Source organism: Lupinus angustifolius, chromosome LG17 (genome assembly GCF_001865875.1).
Source record: "Lupinus angustifolius cultivar Tanjil chromosome LG17, LupAngTanjil_v1.0, whole genome shotgun sequence".
NCBI classification, from domain to species: domain Eukaryota; kingdom Viridiplantae; phylum Streptophyta; class Magnoliopsida; order Fabales; family Fabaceae; genus Lupinus; species Lupinus angustifolius.
The window spans coordinates 6,718,544-6,733,669 of record NC_032025.1 but is presented as its reverse complement, the minus strand read 5'-3'; the positions used below and the strand labels follow the sequence as shown (position 1 = coordinate 6,733,669).

The following is a 15,126-nucleotide window of genomic DNA, read 5'->3' as shown; positions in this document are numbered from 1 at the left end:
TAAAACCAGACATGTCCTCATGGATGAAAAGAAGGAAAGCGTTTCTGCAAATCAAAGAAAAACTCCCAAGTAGCATCCTCATTCAACTGATGTTTCCATTTTACCAATACTTTTGTTACTGCCTGTCCTCTTCTCTTTACTGTCATCCTATCCAAGATTGCCTCTGGTTCCTTGTGAGTAGAAGTGCTAGATCCCGTGGGCGGTAGAATAGGAGAAGTTATGGCAGCACCCACATGCTTCCTAAGCTGGGAAACATGAAAAACGGGATGAATTTTAGACTGAGGAGGGAGATCCACCATATAAGCCACCTGACCAACCTTACTAATAACACGATATGGTCCAAAAAACTTAGGTGCCAATTTGGCATTGATTCTGGATTGCACTGAGTTCTGCCTATAGGGATGGAGTTTAATATAAACAAAATCATCCACAGCGAATTCTCTATCAGACCTATGCTTATCCGCAATTTGCTTCATGCGATCTTGGGCCCTTCTCAAATGAAACTTCAATACCCTTAGCATCTCTTCCCTTTTAGTTAGGCTTCTGTCCACCAATTCAACAGAAGAACCACCAGGCAAATAAGGAAGACAAATTGGCGGTGGTTGGCCATACACAATCTCATAGGGAGTGGCTTGAATTGAAGTGTGGAATGTTGTGTTGTACCACCATTCAGCTAAGGATAACCAATGCAGCCACTGATGAGGAGTATCAGAGCACATACACCGCAGATAGGTTTCTAAGCACCTATTGACCACTTCAGTCTGGCCATCAGTTTGAGGATGATAAGAAGAAGATAGCTGTAATTGAACACCTTGCAATGAGAACAGATCCTTCCAAAATTTGCTGATGAAAACAGGATCCCTATCACTTGTAATTGAGTCAGGAAACCCATGTAGCTTGAAGACATGATCCAAAAATGATTGAGCCACATTAGCAGCAGTGTAAGGGGGAGCTAAGGCCATGAAATGAGCAGCCTTGCTTAACCTATCAACCACAACAAAAATAACCTGTTTTCCTGATGATAAAGGCAAGCCTTCAATGAAATCCATGGTGATGTGTTGCCATACATGCCCTGGAATAGGCAGTGGTTGAAGCAGCCCAGGGGAAGCAGTTGTCTCATATTTACATTGTTGACAAGTAGGACATCGAGTGATGAAGGCCTTGACATCTCTATTCAACCCCTTCCAGAATACCACAGCCTTGATTCTCTGAGTTGTAGCATGCCTGCCAGAGTGGCCACCTACAGCAGTGGTATGCAACCAGTTCAAGATGTCTTCTCTTAATTGAGCATCATTGCCAACAACCAATTTACCCTTCCTGCGTAGTTCATCATGTATCCAAGTGTAATGTTTGTGAGAGGAAGGATTATGCACAAGTTGTTCCTTCAAGGTTACCAGACAAGCATCTTGCTCCCAAGATAGTTTGATTCTGTCCACCAGCACTGAGTCCACCTTGTGTACCATAAGAGCATTGCAAGTGTCAACCCGTGAAAGTGCGTCAGCAGCTACATTATCCTTACCCTGCCTATACTCAATTGTGAAGTCAAATTCCATCAGCTTAACTAACCATTTCTGTTGAAAAGCAGTGGTTAACCTCTGATCAAGCATGTATTTGAGGCTGCTATGGTCAGTCTTGATTACAAAATGCCTATTGAGCAAGTAATGCCTCCACTTCTGCACAGCAAAGACTACTGCCATCAACTCTTTTTCATAAGTAGACAAGGATTGATGTTGCAAACTCAAGGCTCTACTGATATAGGCTATAGGGTGATGATCCTGCATCAACACAGCACCCAACCCTGTTCCTGAAGCATCTACCTCTACTATGAATACTTTAGAAAAATCTGGCATAGCAAGGATAGGTGCAGATATCAGCAGTTGTTTAAGCTGAAGGAATGCAGTTTTGGCTTCTGGTGACCAGCAGAAGCTATCTTTCTTGAGCATATCAGTCAGGGGTTTGGCTACTCCCCCATACCCTTTGACAAATCTCCTATAATAACCAGCTAGTCCTAGGAAACCCCTCAACTGTTTAAGTGATTGAGGCAAGGGCCAGTATTTGACAGCAGCCAGCTTTGCAGGGTCAGTAGCAACTCCTTCTTCTGAAATAAAGTGGCCTAAGTACTCCACCTTCGAGACTCCAAAGAAGCATTTGGATTTTTTTGCATAAAGACAGTTGTCCTTCATAAGCAACAATACCCTTCTGAGATGCTCAATGTGTTCCTTCAAAGACTTGCTATATATGAGGATATCATCAAAAAAGACTAACAAGAACTTCCTAAGGAATGGCTGAAAAACAGAATTCATGAGACCTTGGAAGGTTGCAGGGGCATTTGTCAAGCCAAAGGGCATGACCAAATACTCATAATGGCCTACATGTGTCCTGAAGGCAGTTTTCTGGATATCTGCAGGGTGCATTCTAACCTGATGATAGCCAGCTCTGAGATCAAGTTTGGAAAAAATTATTGAGCCATGAAGTTCATCCATAAGGTCCTCCACCAAGGGAATAGGGAACCTGTCCTTAACCGTGGCTTTGTTCAATTCCCTATAATCAACACAAAGCCTCCAAGAACCATCCTTCTTGTCCACTAGAACCACTGGACTAGCATATGGACTGGAACTGTTCTGAATAACCCCAGAGTGCAACATTTCCTAGACCAAGCTCTCAATTATATCTTTTTGATGCTTGGCATACCTATAAGGTCTCTTGTTCACTGGATTTGTACCCTGCAACAGAGGAATAAGATGATTGTGGCCTGCTCTCATAGGGGGTAATTGGGAAGGTTCCTCAAAAACTTCAGGAAAATTGGCTAGTAATAGACTAATCTGGTTGTGCAACACAGTTGGTTCTGCATGAGTAGTAAGTGAATGTAGCAATCCCCCCTCCTCAGGACATAGCTGTAACATAGAAAGTTGTACACCTTCTGCCAGGACTTTGTTCAATTGTTGCTTTCTAATATTTTTGAGACTACCATTAGGGGAACCTCTGAGCACATGTCTTCTGCCTTGAACTACAAAATCCATAGTCAATCTATCAAAATTCCAGGTGATGTCTCCTAGTGTCACCAACCACTCTATACCCAACACCACATCACAACACCCCAATGGGAGCAACATCATATCTGAGGTGAAATTGGTGTGCTGAATTCTCCAAGAAAAGTTCTTAACCACTGCTGAAATTTGTAACTTAGTGCCATCAGCCACAGTTACCATTAGAGGTTCTAATTGATCAATAGTACACCCCAGGGATCTGGCCTTCTGCAGGTCAAGGAAGTTGTGAGTACTACCACTATCAATAAGAATATGCAGAGGTTTCTTATTGTAGTGCCCTGTAACCCTCATAGTTCTAAAACTTGCCATACCAGTCAAAGCATTCACAGAGATAAGGGGCTCCCCCAAGTTGCTAGCCTCATCCTTTGGCTCTCTGGTGACAATCTCACTGTCATCAGTGTCACTCTGGTCAACTTCCATCACATGAATCTGTAATTTTTTGTGTGACAAACTATGCTCTGGAGTGTATGGTGTATCACAGAAATAGCACAACCCTTTTGCTCTCCTCTCATTCATAAATGCAGGGGTCAAACTTCTGTTAATTCTAGGCTTTTGTGGCAGTGACTCCATTGGTACTTCTCCTAGTGGTGTAGGTCTGGCCTGAGCACTTGGTTTGGGAAAGCCAGTGGATTTAGTGTTCCTGCTAGGAAATTGCAACAATGAGCTCTGCCCTTGGGATGCCTCATACAATTTTGCCAATGAAAATGCTTTCCTAACTGAGTGAGGTTGAAACATGCGCACCATCATTTGGATTTCCTGCTTCAAGCCCCCCAAAAAACAGCTAAGTGTGTATTCCTCAGAAAGTTCCAACCTGGTGATAATCGCATCAAATGCTTCATGGAACTCAGCCACGGATCCTTTTTGCCTTAAGTTCATAAGCTCCACCATAGGGTCCTCGCACACTTCTCCAAACCTATCAACCAACAGTTTTACATATTCCCCCCACAATGGCCAAGAACTTGTCCACAGAGACTTGACAAAGGCGTGATGCCATTGCAAGGCCCTTCCTTCAAAGTGTACCACTGCCAATTTGACCTTTACTTCTTCAGGGGTGCCATCAATCAAGAAATACGTTTCACATTGATACACCCATTGCTTGACATTATCTCCATTAAAACGGGGAAAATCAATTCGGGATAAGCGTGTGCCACAAGAGTAATGTGAAAGAGGTCGTCTCTCACCTGAAGGTCCCACCCTGGAACGAGCTGAGTCATCTGCTCCATCCAGTGAATTTTTCATTAGCTCTTCCATCGTCACCTTCAAGGAGTCATTCAAGGATTTCTGAATAGAATTCGCAAGTTCCATCATTTTTGATTCAATTTTGGCTGACATTCTAGACTCTAACCGTTCCTCCACCTCTCTGAATGATGCTTGGCTTCTTGTTGACTCTGCCATACTTGCGTGCAGCCGAGGAAAGACCTAATCTGATACCAATTGATAGGGAAGAAGTAGAATTCTAGGAATTGAGAGCAATTCGAAGAATTGAAGAAGAAATAGGGGATTCTTGATGCAAGAAAGATCCCGAAGAAGTTGTTTAATTGGAGATGAAGAAGAAGATACAAAAAGAATGAAGTTTTTTATTCAAAAATCAGTTAATACCAAAACAGTTAAAACTTGCTATTTATAGCTAACAGTTTTAACTGTCATAACTGTCAATTGCCAAAAAAGGAAATTATGCTATTCTACTCCCTTATTACATATATTTCATATCATACCCATTCCAAAACCCTCTCTCAAGCTTAGATCTTTTCTTTCTCCGTCGAAGTTTGAGGGCAACAGAAAAAGTGGGTAACAAAGGAATTTGAGGTTAGAGGTAGAATCAATTGATGGGTCATCAAGGCTCGACAACAGAGACGATGACACAAGAAGGTTTACCTGTTACCATTTCATCCGGTGATGGAGCTGTTCCAAAGAAGAAATTGTCGAATTTATTGCCTCTTTTTGTGGCCCTTGTTGTGATTGCAGAGATCACGTTTCTGGGTAAGCTTGATATGGCGAAGAACGCAGCCATGGTTGACACCATCGCTGACCTGTTCTCCGGGCGGATGCTGGTCGAAGGTGTTGGTAGTGGTGGTGGTAATGGTGATGATGATTCGCGGTTATATGCGATGAGCATTGTTCAGAATCTGGAATATGAGAGCTGTGAGGAATGGTTGGAGAGAGAGGATGGTGTTACATATTCAAGGGATTTTAAAAAGGAGCCTGTTTTTGTTTCTGGAGCTACAGAGGTTCGGTTAATTGACTTAATTTTTATCGGTTTTTTAGTTTTTGTTTCAATTTATACATGCTCAATGTGTATGATTCTAGTATTATTTTTTTACATTGAGTAAGTACTTGTTCGTGAGTTAGTATGTAAGCACAACAGATTGTGCATTTTCAAGCACATTGTGCTCTTCTTGGTCTGGTTCCAGGGTTTTATATTGTGGCCGACAACCTTAATTGTAGCTACAATATTGTGGTTTTTGAAGTCTCTACAACTGCATCCAGCAAGTTGTACAGTAAGCATGACTGTGACCATAACCGCAATTTGAAACAATCTTTGGTTCTTAATTTCTTTCCTCGTTGATAAGTTATAAATGATGCACTAATTCTCTGTAGATTTTGAACTTGCATTGTGTTTGACCTGCTTTTACTTGCATGTTGTATATTAACATATTGGATATTTTGATTGTAAAAGACAATTTAATATTTATAATGGGTTTTCAGCGAAGTGTATAAAAGCTGTTAATGTGTGAGACAGTAACAAACTACAATTTGATTTGTGTATATAGCCTGTAGCATGGATTGAAGTATGTTAGCTTGTGCATATAGATGTTTAGCATGATCATGGGCATAAACCTCTTCACTTTGTTGTCACGGGTAAAGGCAAAAGAATTAATTTGCTGTTGCAATGCTTTTCTTTCTGGGCATGTTTATTTAACTGTTAAGTCAAAAGATAATCCATGTGTATTAGTGCAACTTCCTGATAATTGTTCTTCTGAGGTCCCTGTTATTCTTCTTGTCTTTCTAAAGTTTCTAGTTTATTCATATACAGGAGTTGAATTCGTGTTCAGTGGGATGTAAATTTGAGTTTAATGGGGCTAAAAAACCTGATGCTGCATTTGGAACACCTCACCAAGCTGGAACAGCAAGTGTTCATAGATCAATGGAATCAGCTGAGTACTATCACGTGAACAATATTGCCATGGCACGACGGTGGGTAAGCACTATCATAAAGTGTTAATCATTAGATTTGATTGGACCATTTGTTGGTTGTATGTCGCTTATCCTAATACCATGGATTCCTATTGTTTTTATAGTTCCATGGAGATGTGTGGGTAACGCAGAGAAGAAATTTTCCTGGCCTAGTTTTATGTGATTTTGGATCCTATTAGGGCAAACATAATATGTGGACCAATGTGGTACATAATCTTTATTTGCTGCTATGGCTATTTTTCATTGCAAGTGATAATTAGTGCATAATGGAATGCTAACTACTATGTTTTTTACCTTTTTTCAATTGAATTTCTTCTTGCTCCCTAGTTTAGTGAATAGAGTGTTAGCTTCCAAAAGTAACCAATTTTTGTGTGCTAATAATTAAACTGATAATACAATGTCCTTGTGTACTAGGAGAGGGTGTAACATTGTAATGACAACCAGTCTGTCATCCGATGTTCCTGTTGGATATTTTTCGTGGGCTGAGTATGACATCATGGCACCGGTAAAGCCAAAAACTGAAGCTGCTTTTGCAGCTGCGTTCATTTCCAACTGTGGTGCTAGAAATTTCCGGTTGCAAGCTCTCGAAACCCTTGAAAAAGAAAACATCAAGATTGATTCTTATGGTGGTTGTCATAGGAACAAAGATGGAAGAGGTACATTCTAATAATTTTGATAAATTTAAAGATATTAGTCTGTTATTATCTATGAAGCATAAACACACTAGTATCTATGAAGCATGAACACACTAGTATCTATGAAGCATTCTATGATTGTGAGCCTCACAAATCTAGAAACAGACTATTCGCCTGCGAGAGTAAGACTGTGTACATCTACGCTTTCCAGACCCCACTAGGTGAGACCCTATGCACTAGGCCAGCCTTTATTGTGAGTGTCACAAAAATAATAAGAGTCATCATTTTACAACGACACTTTAGTTCTTTACCGAAAAGATTCCAAAGCACGAAGTTGAACCATATCATTCACCTTCAACCTTTCATTAGAACAACAAAAATTAAGAAATGATCTAATCTATCTAAATCTTTTTTAGAAGTTAAACAATATTTAATTTTCTAGAAGTTAAAAATAGATTTAATTATGTTATAGAGAATATATAATTGATACTTAGATATGGAGAGAATATCTCATATTATGATTATTATATCTTAGATTTGTTTAGAGTATCTTAGAAAATCTCTTGGGATTGAGAATTTGAGATTACTTTATCTTATCTTTTATGATCCATTTCCTTATTTAATTAGGAGTAAATATAGATAGGGGTTAATATTATGTCTTTTGTATCACAACATAATGACATCATCGTTAACAATATTTTTTTGATAGACAAATGTTAGTATATTAGTATTGTTCAGTGAGTGGGATTTGAAAGCACTTGTACTTTATTTTATTTTACTGATGGTCTAGTTGTCATATGGTTTGGAAATATGAGGGAAGCAAGTCATTGGATTGCAAACTTCAGACATTGAAAGATTACAAAAAAGATCTAATCTATCTAAATCTTTTCTAGAAGTTTAAAAAATAATAATTTGGAAAGCATTTGTACTTCTTTTATTTTGTTTTATTTTCTTGATGGTCTAGTTGTCATTTGGTATGGAATATGTGGGAAGAAAGTCATTGGATTGCATATTTCAAACATTGAAAGGTTAACATTGTTCTAATGTATCTACAAATGCTTCCAAGTTCCTAAGAATAACTTTATATCTATAAAATGTTTTCTAATGAATGTTATTGGACTTGAAAGCATGTGCTTAGATGCTATTGAAGCTTTAAGTTCAGAGTTTGCAGGATTAACCGATGTATGATTATTTAATTTTTATGTTTTTGTAATTACTCTGATGTTTATAGAAAAACTTCAAAAGTGCCAATGAACATGTGATGTTATTTATCAATGAAAGTTATTATTATGATTCTTAAATTATTGTTTTATTTCAATGCAGTGAACAAAGTGGAAACTCTGATGCGCTATAAGTTTAGCTTAGCATTTGAAAATTCTAATGAGGAGGATTATGTAACTGAAAAGTACTTCCAATCCCTAGTTGCTGGTATGGAATTATATTTATTATCTTCCTTAACTCTTCCTTAATTGTGTTTACTAGATATGTGACAGCATTCATCTGGTTTTCTTTTCCATCTAATTCCACCATTTCCCAATACTTTCAGTTTCAGCAATGCAATTGCCAAAATTTATTTGGGATTGAATGCACAAATTTGGGTAACTTGAGAAGTAGGATAAAATAGTCGTCATTCAGTTATAGTTAATCAACTTAGACAATGCTCCATTGAATTCTTTTCTATTTTAATTATTTGAACAAATGAGGGCCGAAGGCCCAAAAACAGAAAGAATTACAAGACAGAATGGGTCTGGCAGGGCCAACAAGCCCATGTAGCATCAGCAAGCAAGATGAAGGACAACTCGGTTGGGGGAGTGTTCCACAAGTGAAGCCTTACTTCTTGATTCCAAGCCCAATTGACAATTCACTCAGCACTTTGATTGCATCCTCCTATTCTGTGAGAGAAATTTAGAAGAGCCCATTTGCTTGTCCTGCAATGAGTAACTTGCCGAAGAATTCTACCAAGATTGGGTGGGCCAAGGGAGGACCGTTTTTTGGGGAGATGGCAGCTCGAGAATTGCTCTTAATGAAAAAATTCATATCTTATTATTCCAAGCAACCAGCATTCATGCTATGTTTCCTCTTAGCTCAGCCATTTACCTGAGCCTTCCCTCAAGGTAGCCCCTATAATTTGATTCCCCAGCATTCCTTTTAGACAGATAACATCCGGGTTTAGCTTAGCCCAGTCTGCAGGAGGGAAGTTCCATCTAATATCAAGTTATCAAGATAAGATTCAGTTTTAGCCTTCTAGATGTTACCAACGTGATCAAGGATTTTTAGGCAATGCTGCTTTGAATTTTACTCTAGTGAATTTGATATTACCCCCAGTGACTTGAGTTCATTGCTTCAAATTAATCGGTAATACCTGCATGAATACTCTACATTTGTGAAAGATCTTTGAAGTGATGGCCAAACTTAAAATAAATTCTCAGGAATATGGCAGTAGGGTTATGATACTGTATTGTTAATGAATTACAATAATTACTTGAAACTTGAAAGACAAAATTCATTCTGGTATGTGATAATATGCCATTGAGCCATAATCTAGGGTACTCAGATGCTCTCTTATGTGAAGAAGAGAAGAATGAATTTTCCTACAAATATATGGAAAAATTTAATAAGGGTTTTGGTTTTTTAATTTTCTTCATAAAATATTAGCAGAATCCACTTATGATGCTGCTTCTGGAAATTATTCCTTTTCTTTGTAGGAACTGTCCCTGTCGTTGTTGGTGCTCCAAATATTGAGGATTTTGCTCCTTCTCCTGGTTCAGTTTTACATATTAAAGATATAGAAGATGTTGAGTCCATTGCCAAAACCATGAAACATCTTGCAGAAAATCCTGAAGCATATAATCAATCATTGAGGTAAGTTATTCAATGAAAACAAAATAAGTTTCTTGAATTCCCCCTCCCCCATGCCCGAAAAAAGTCCCATTGTTCCCTTTTCTGCATTTCTATCGTCCTATTGTACATGCATACAGTTTACGAAGATAATTGGCAACCAGCGATTCATATCATTTTACATATTAAAGATTAAAGAGAATAATATGCAGTACATTAACAGTGCAGTTTGATGTTATGTGGTTATAAACAATGGATCTTAAGTTTACTGGTTTCAAAATGTGAATGAATTGTGTTCTTTCTTTATTTTATGATCATCTGGATGCACCCTGAGCTATTGTATTAATAGGTGGAAGTATGAAGGCCCATCTGATTCCTTCAAGGCCCTGGTCGATATGGCTGCTGTCCATTCATCTTGCCGCCTTTGCATTCATGTGGCCACAACGATTAGAGAGAATGAAGAAAAGAGCCCAGGCTTTAAGAAACGCCCATGCAAGTGCACTAGCGGGTCAGAAACTGTATATCATATCTATGTCAGAGAAAGGGGAAGGTTTGAAATGGAATCCATTTACTTGAGGTATGATACTTTAATTTTGCATCCAAGCTATAATCCTATATAAAATTATAAATTACCATCTGGTACGTTAATACGCTCGGCTTCTAGGACTTTCTCTCGAACTTGATGGCATAGCTTGGTTGCTTGACAACTATATAAATTACCATAATTGCATAAGCAATACAAATGCTGCCCAGTGCCCACAATGATGCATGAATAAGAGTACAATATCGGGTATGAACCATTCCAGTAAAAGGATATGCCTTTTGCGAAAATCTTAGGACACGGGGATAGTAGGATATGACATAACATATGGTGTGGGTGTCATCTCATAAAACATTAAAAAAAATGAAAGCGTTATAAGATGTGATAAATAAAACACATAGTTGGACCACTTCAAGATTGAGAAAAAAATGAAGAAAAAAAGTTCTTATTTTCAGCTTAATAAATTCAAACTAACATTTATCAAGTATCTAGGTATCTGGTACAGTATTGGTATCTGGTTTGTATCCAACATTAATATGAGAGACATTTCAAAGTACCTTACTTCTCAGGCTGCCAATTAATTAGAATATTATTATGTATTTTCAAGAAGAATGTAATGAGAGACATTTCAAATAAATAGAATATCATTGTGTCTTTTTAAGAAGAATCTCATGAGATACTATAATGAGAACTCTATCAAGTGTTAAAGTCACATCAACTGAGTGTATGAGTAAAGGATCAATTTTACTTCCACATGATCTACCTTTCAGGGTGGAATTAGACCCACTTATTCTAATATGCTATCAAAGTCTATCTTGATGTTGGGTCACCCTTAAATATCTAGTCCTGTTAATTTCATGCCCCAAATGTCCAGTCCTATGTGAAGGGGTGTCAAGTGTTAAAGTTCAAATCGGTTGATTTTTTGAGTAAAGAGTCATTCATTCATTCATAACTTTTCGAGCGAAGAGAGACTTGGTTATTCTAATAAACTCGCTATTTTGACATCAATTGGCAGGTCTAGCAATTTAACACTGGAGGCGTTGAAGTCTGCCATTGCTTTGAAGTTCAAGTCCCGGAATCATGTACCTATATGGAAGCTAGAAAGACCTGAAATTCTTAGGGGAGGCAATGACTTAAAAATTTACAGAATATACCCTCTTGGCTTGACACAGAGACAAGCCCTTTATTCCTTCAGCTTCCAAGGGGGTGTGGATTTCAGGAGTCACTTAGACAGCAATCCCTGTGCAAAGTTTGAAGTCATTTTTGTGTAGCATGTGCTAATAGTACCCCTGCTTTATATGAATATCTAGCCCTGACAATTCATAGTTTTCGGATCGAGTTTCACACCGAATTGGCATGGCTTCATTCATACCTAGCCAGTTCTGTTGGCCTGCTCATGGCGGATTTTCATTTGAGAAATATACGACCTCACAAGATGGACAACATTACAGTTTTTGTATATTGTGCACTAGAAGTTTTGAAGTGATAATCCATATTTATGTGTTTAGTTATAGTGTTTTGTTTGATTATCCATCACAAGATGAACAACATTACAGTTGTTGTATATTGTGGGTGAAACGATCTTAGTTTTTATTTCCATTTTTTAAATTAAGGTTTGAAAATTATAGTTCTCAGTATCGGTGCTGGAAGAGATGATGACATGTGGTTTTACAAAAAAAATTAATGATATAGATTTTAAATTAATTTTAAATAAAAAATTATAAATCATCAAACTAATCTACATCTCATATTTATACTAGACTGTCCAGTGTTAATGATGATTTTATTACCTCTTCCTCTATCCTCAGCCTAATGTTTGAAAATTACAAGGATGACTTTCAAACTTAAAGCTCAACTATGTATAATTTATAATTTAGAATATTGGCTTAAAGTTATGGAATAGGATTCTAAATTTTTTAAGCTAAAAGCTTACATTTTATTTACTTGCAATTATAGTTCTTAGGGAAATTTAAAACAGTATTATCAAATAATAACAAAATGTAACATTCATTTAAAAACATGTATTCTTAGGCAACATTTTACAAAGTTATATACTCATAAAAAAATCACCATTATTATTTGTGGCACCACAGCAGATATTCATCTCCTTTAAATTTACTCTTCAACCCACTTGTAGCATTCACTTGGAACACCGATTGTATCAATACCAATCCAAGAAGTATTCACTTGGAACACTAACTGTAGCATTAAACTGCAATGAGTTAAAGTTATGAAAATTGTTAAGTCAATCCTCATGAATAAATTAATTGGATAATTGGTTTACAACTCTATGGTTACATCATACTAAGATCATGTGTGGAGGGTTCTAGTATTGTGGATCCTTCCAATTCCTTGTTCAAGTGGTCGATTCCTATGGTTGGGCAAGTGAAGCTGAATGTTGACCGCAGTTGTTCCATGACTACTAGTTCAATGGATGGTGGTGGGACGATTTGTAATCATGAAGGGCTCTGACTTTTGGGTTTCTCGTTAAGTCTCAGAGTTGACATTGCTATCGAAGCTCAGCTTATAGCAATGGAGCATGGTCTTATTATGGCTTGGGATACGGGTTTTCGTTCTATTGTTCTTGAAAGTGATTGTTTGGAGGTTGTGCAAATCATCACTAAGAATCTTACTATCCGATTCCAAAAGATTACTGATAAAATGAATTCATAAGCCGTTCTCTCGTAGCTGGGTGGTTTAAATTAACTTTATTCATAGGGAAGCTAACTTTTTGGCGACCTTCATGGCGAAGACTAGCGCTCGTTCAGGAACTGGTCTTCAAGTTTGGGATTCTCCTCCTATTGGAGCGTCTAATATTTTAGATTTTGATCTTTCTCCTTAGTTTTGTTTTTATCTTTCTGATGTACTAAAAAAAAAATACTAAGATCATGTGTTGCTACCACAGCATTAGCCAGGAATTAATTGCGCCAAATGATGAGATACTATCTGCTATATATATGCATAAAATTGTCACTGAATAAATAGCAAATCTGCTACAATGCCAATAACCCACTAAGATTTCATGTGAAAGCCTTCAACATAATATAGAAAGCTTTGCATTTGTACCATGAAGCATTAATTTAAATTGAGAGAGAATACAAATTGAGTGGATGAAGATATAGTTCAATCACTTCTCCTCTACCTTGTACATTATGAGATAAAACACTTGGTATAAGATTAATCTTTGTGAAGTTTAATTTTCTTAAAGTAAAATGATAAAAGGAGTAGTTAAACAGTAAAATCCTTCTGAAATGAAGTGAAACTCAAATCTAAAAAGGGTACTGACATAGTACTATGCAGGTGGAGCAACCAATAAAAAATATGAATTTTGCGTATGAAAACAAAATCTGAGGGCCAAATTTGAAGTTTAAATGCCATTGTTGGTTCACTAAATGTTTAGACAAAACAGAAAGGTAAACACTCAGTTTTAATATAAGGAAGCTAAGCATCTTTAACTCAGTATTCAAGTCTAATAGGTGTTTATCTTATGACATGCTTATAGATGATTCTATTTGCATGTAAACTTAACAACTATACTTAAAAAGATAAAGTGGCATGTGATCTGAAAGAATTAAGATTGCTTTACTTATCATGAAGAATTAATAAGCAGATATTTGAAAAGGCAGAATAAGGAAATAAATGTATTCACTACCAAATCAGTCAAATTGTAGAGTAAAATAAATGCAGAAAAATGCAAGTAAGATAGTGCGTATAAAAAACTCTAGCCTTTTTCAATTAGTGTGTGGAGTCCATTACTATCATGAATTCATAAATGCATGCCATATTCTCCCCATTGTTAAAATAGCTTTTTAGCACCATCCAGGTGGAACATAAGTAGTATTTGATCGATTACGTAATAGCCGTTTACAAATAATGTTCAATCGATTAGTATTAATCAATATTTGATTGATTGGTTGGAGGTTATCAACAAATTTTTTTGTCTAAGTCACTTTATTTCTCTCTATCCAAGTTACCGTCTATTTTTGGGCAAGTTTTTCTCTTTTTGTCTAAGTCACTTCCTTTTTTCTTTGCAAGTTTGCATTTGTCACTTGTTGCAAGGACTGTCATTGCATGTACAAGAAATAACAATCTAACTTACCTAATTATGACCATCTCAGACATTTAGTGATTTGATGAATTCTGTAATAACTTCCATCAATTCTTTTGCTCATTGAAAACCACTAAATGCTCCACAGAATTTTGTGAAAATGCTAAGGATAGGTTCAAGAAATCTTAGATGGACCCACAACTTACCAACTACACTTATAGTTTATTTAATTTTCTCTTTATGGAATCCACCTAAACCCTAACCAGCATTGCATCTTATTCAACATAAACAACACAATGGATAAATGATATTGATGTAGTTGCTTTAAATGTGTGTTTCACAATATAAGCCCTAATGTAATAGGTCAATGTAAATAACTTATGATTGTCAATGGCTTATAAGTCATTTGAAACCATTTTACATGTATCAGTTAATTAACTAGCTTATCAATGATAAGCCTTCAACTTCTAATTTTTTAGAGCTGGTTTGATGGTTAAAATAGAATACGGACGAATATGATAAAATATATTGCATAGGAGTAAGATAAGATACAAGCCAATAAGCAATTTTTATATCTAATTTTGATGTGCATCAACTAATCTACCAAAATAATATTATATGCAAATGACAAAATTACCTTTATATCAAAATTATGTATATATATAATTTGTATTTATTGCACAATGATAATGTGATAATGAGGAGTGAGGGTGATAGTTGGTGTATATTTGAAGGGGTGGATATCTTTGTTATATGTGTGACTGCTTGCTTCTGATTGGTTAGAAAAATACTTAATTATTAAGATTTTAACTTAAATATAAT

The 15,126-nt window shown here is 36.6% G+C and overlaps 1 protein-coding gene across 1 annotated transcript; it reads left to right on the top strand.

The window, feature by feature from the left end:
• LOC109331404 (glycoprotein 3-alpha-L-fucosyltransferase A-like) lies at positions 4,766-11,815 on the top strand. The gene is made up of 7 exons (XM_019565864.1): positions 4,766-5,275; positions 6,082-6,242; positions 6,657-6,898; positions 8,201-8,305; positions 9,583-9,739; positions 10,065-10,292; positions 11,272-11,815. Exons 1-7 carry the CDS (start codon positions 4,874-4,876, stop codon positions 11,525-11,527), a joined length of 1,551 nt encoding a protein of 516 aa, XP_019421409.1. The 5' UTR covers positions 4,766-4,873; the 3' UTR covers positions 11,528-11,815.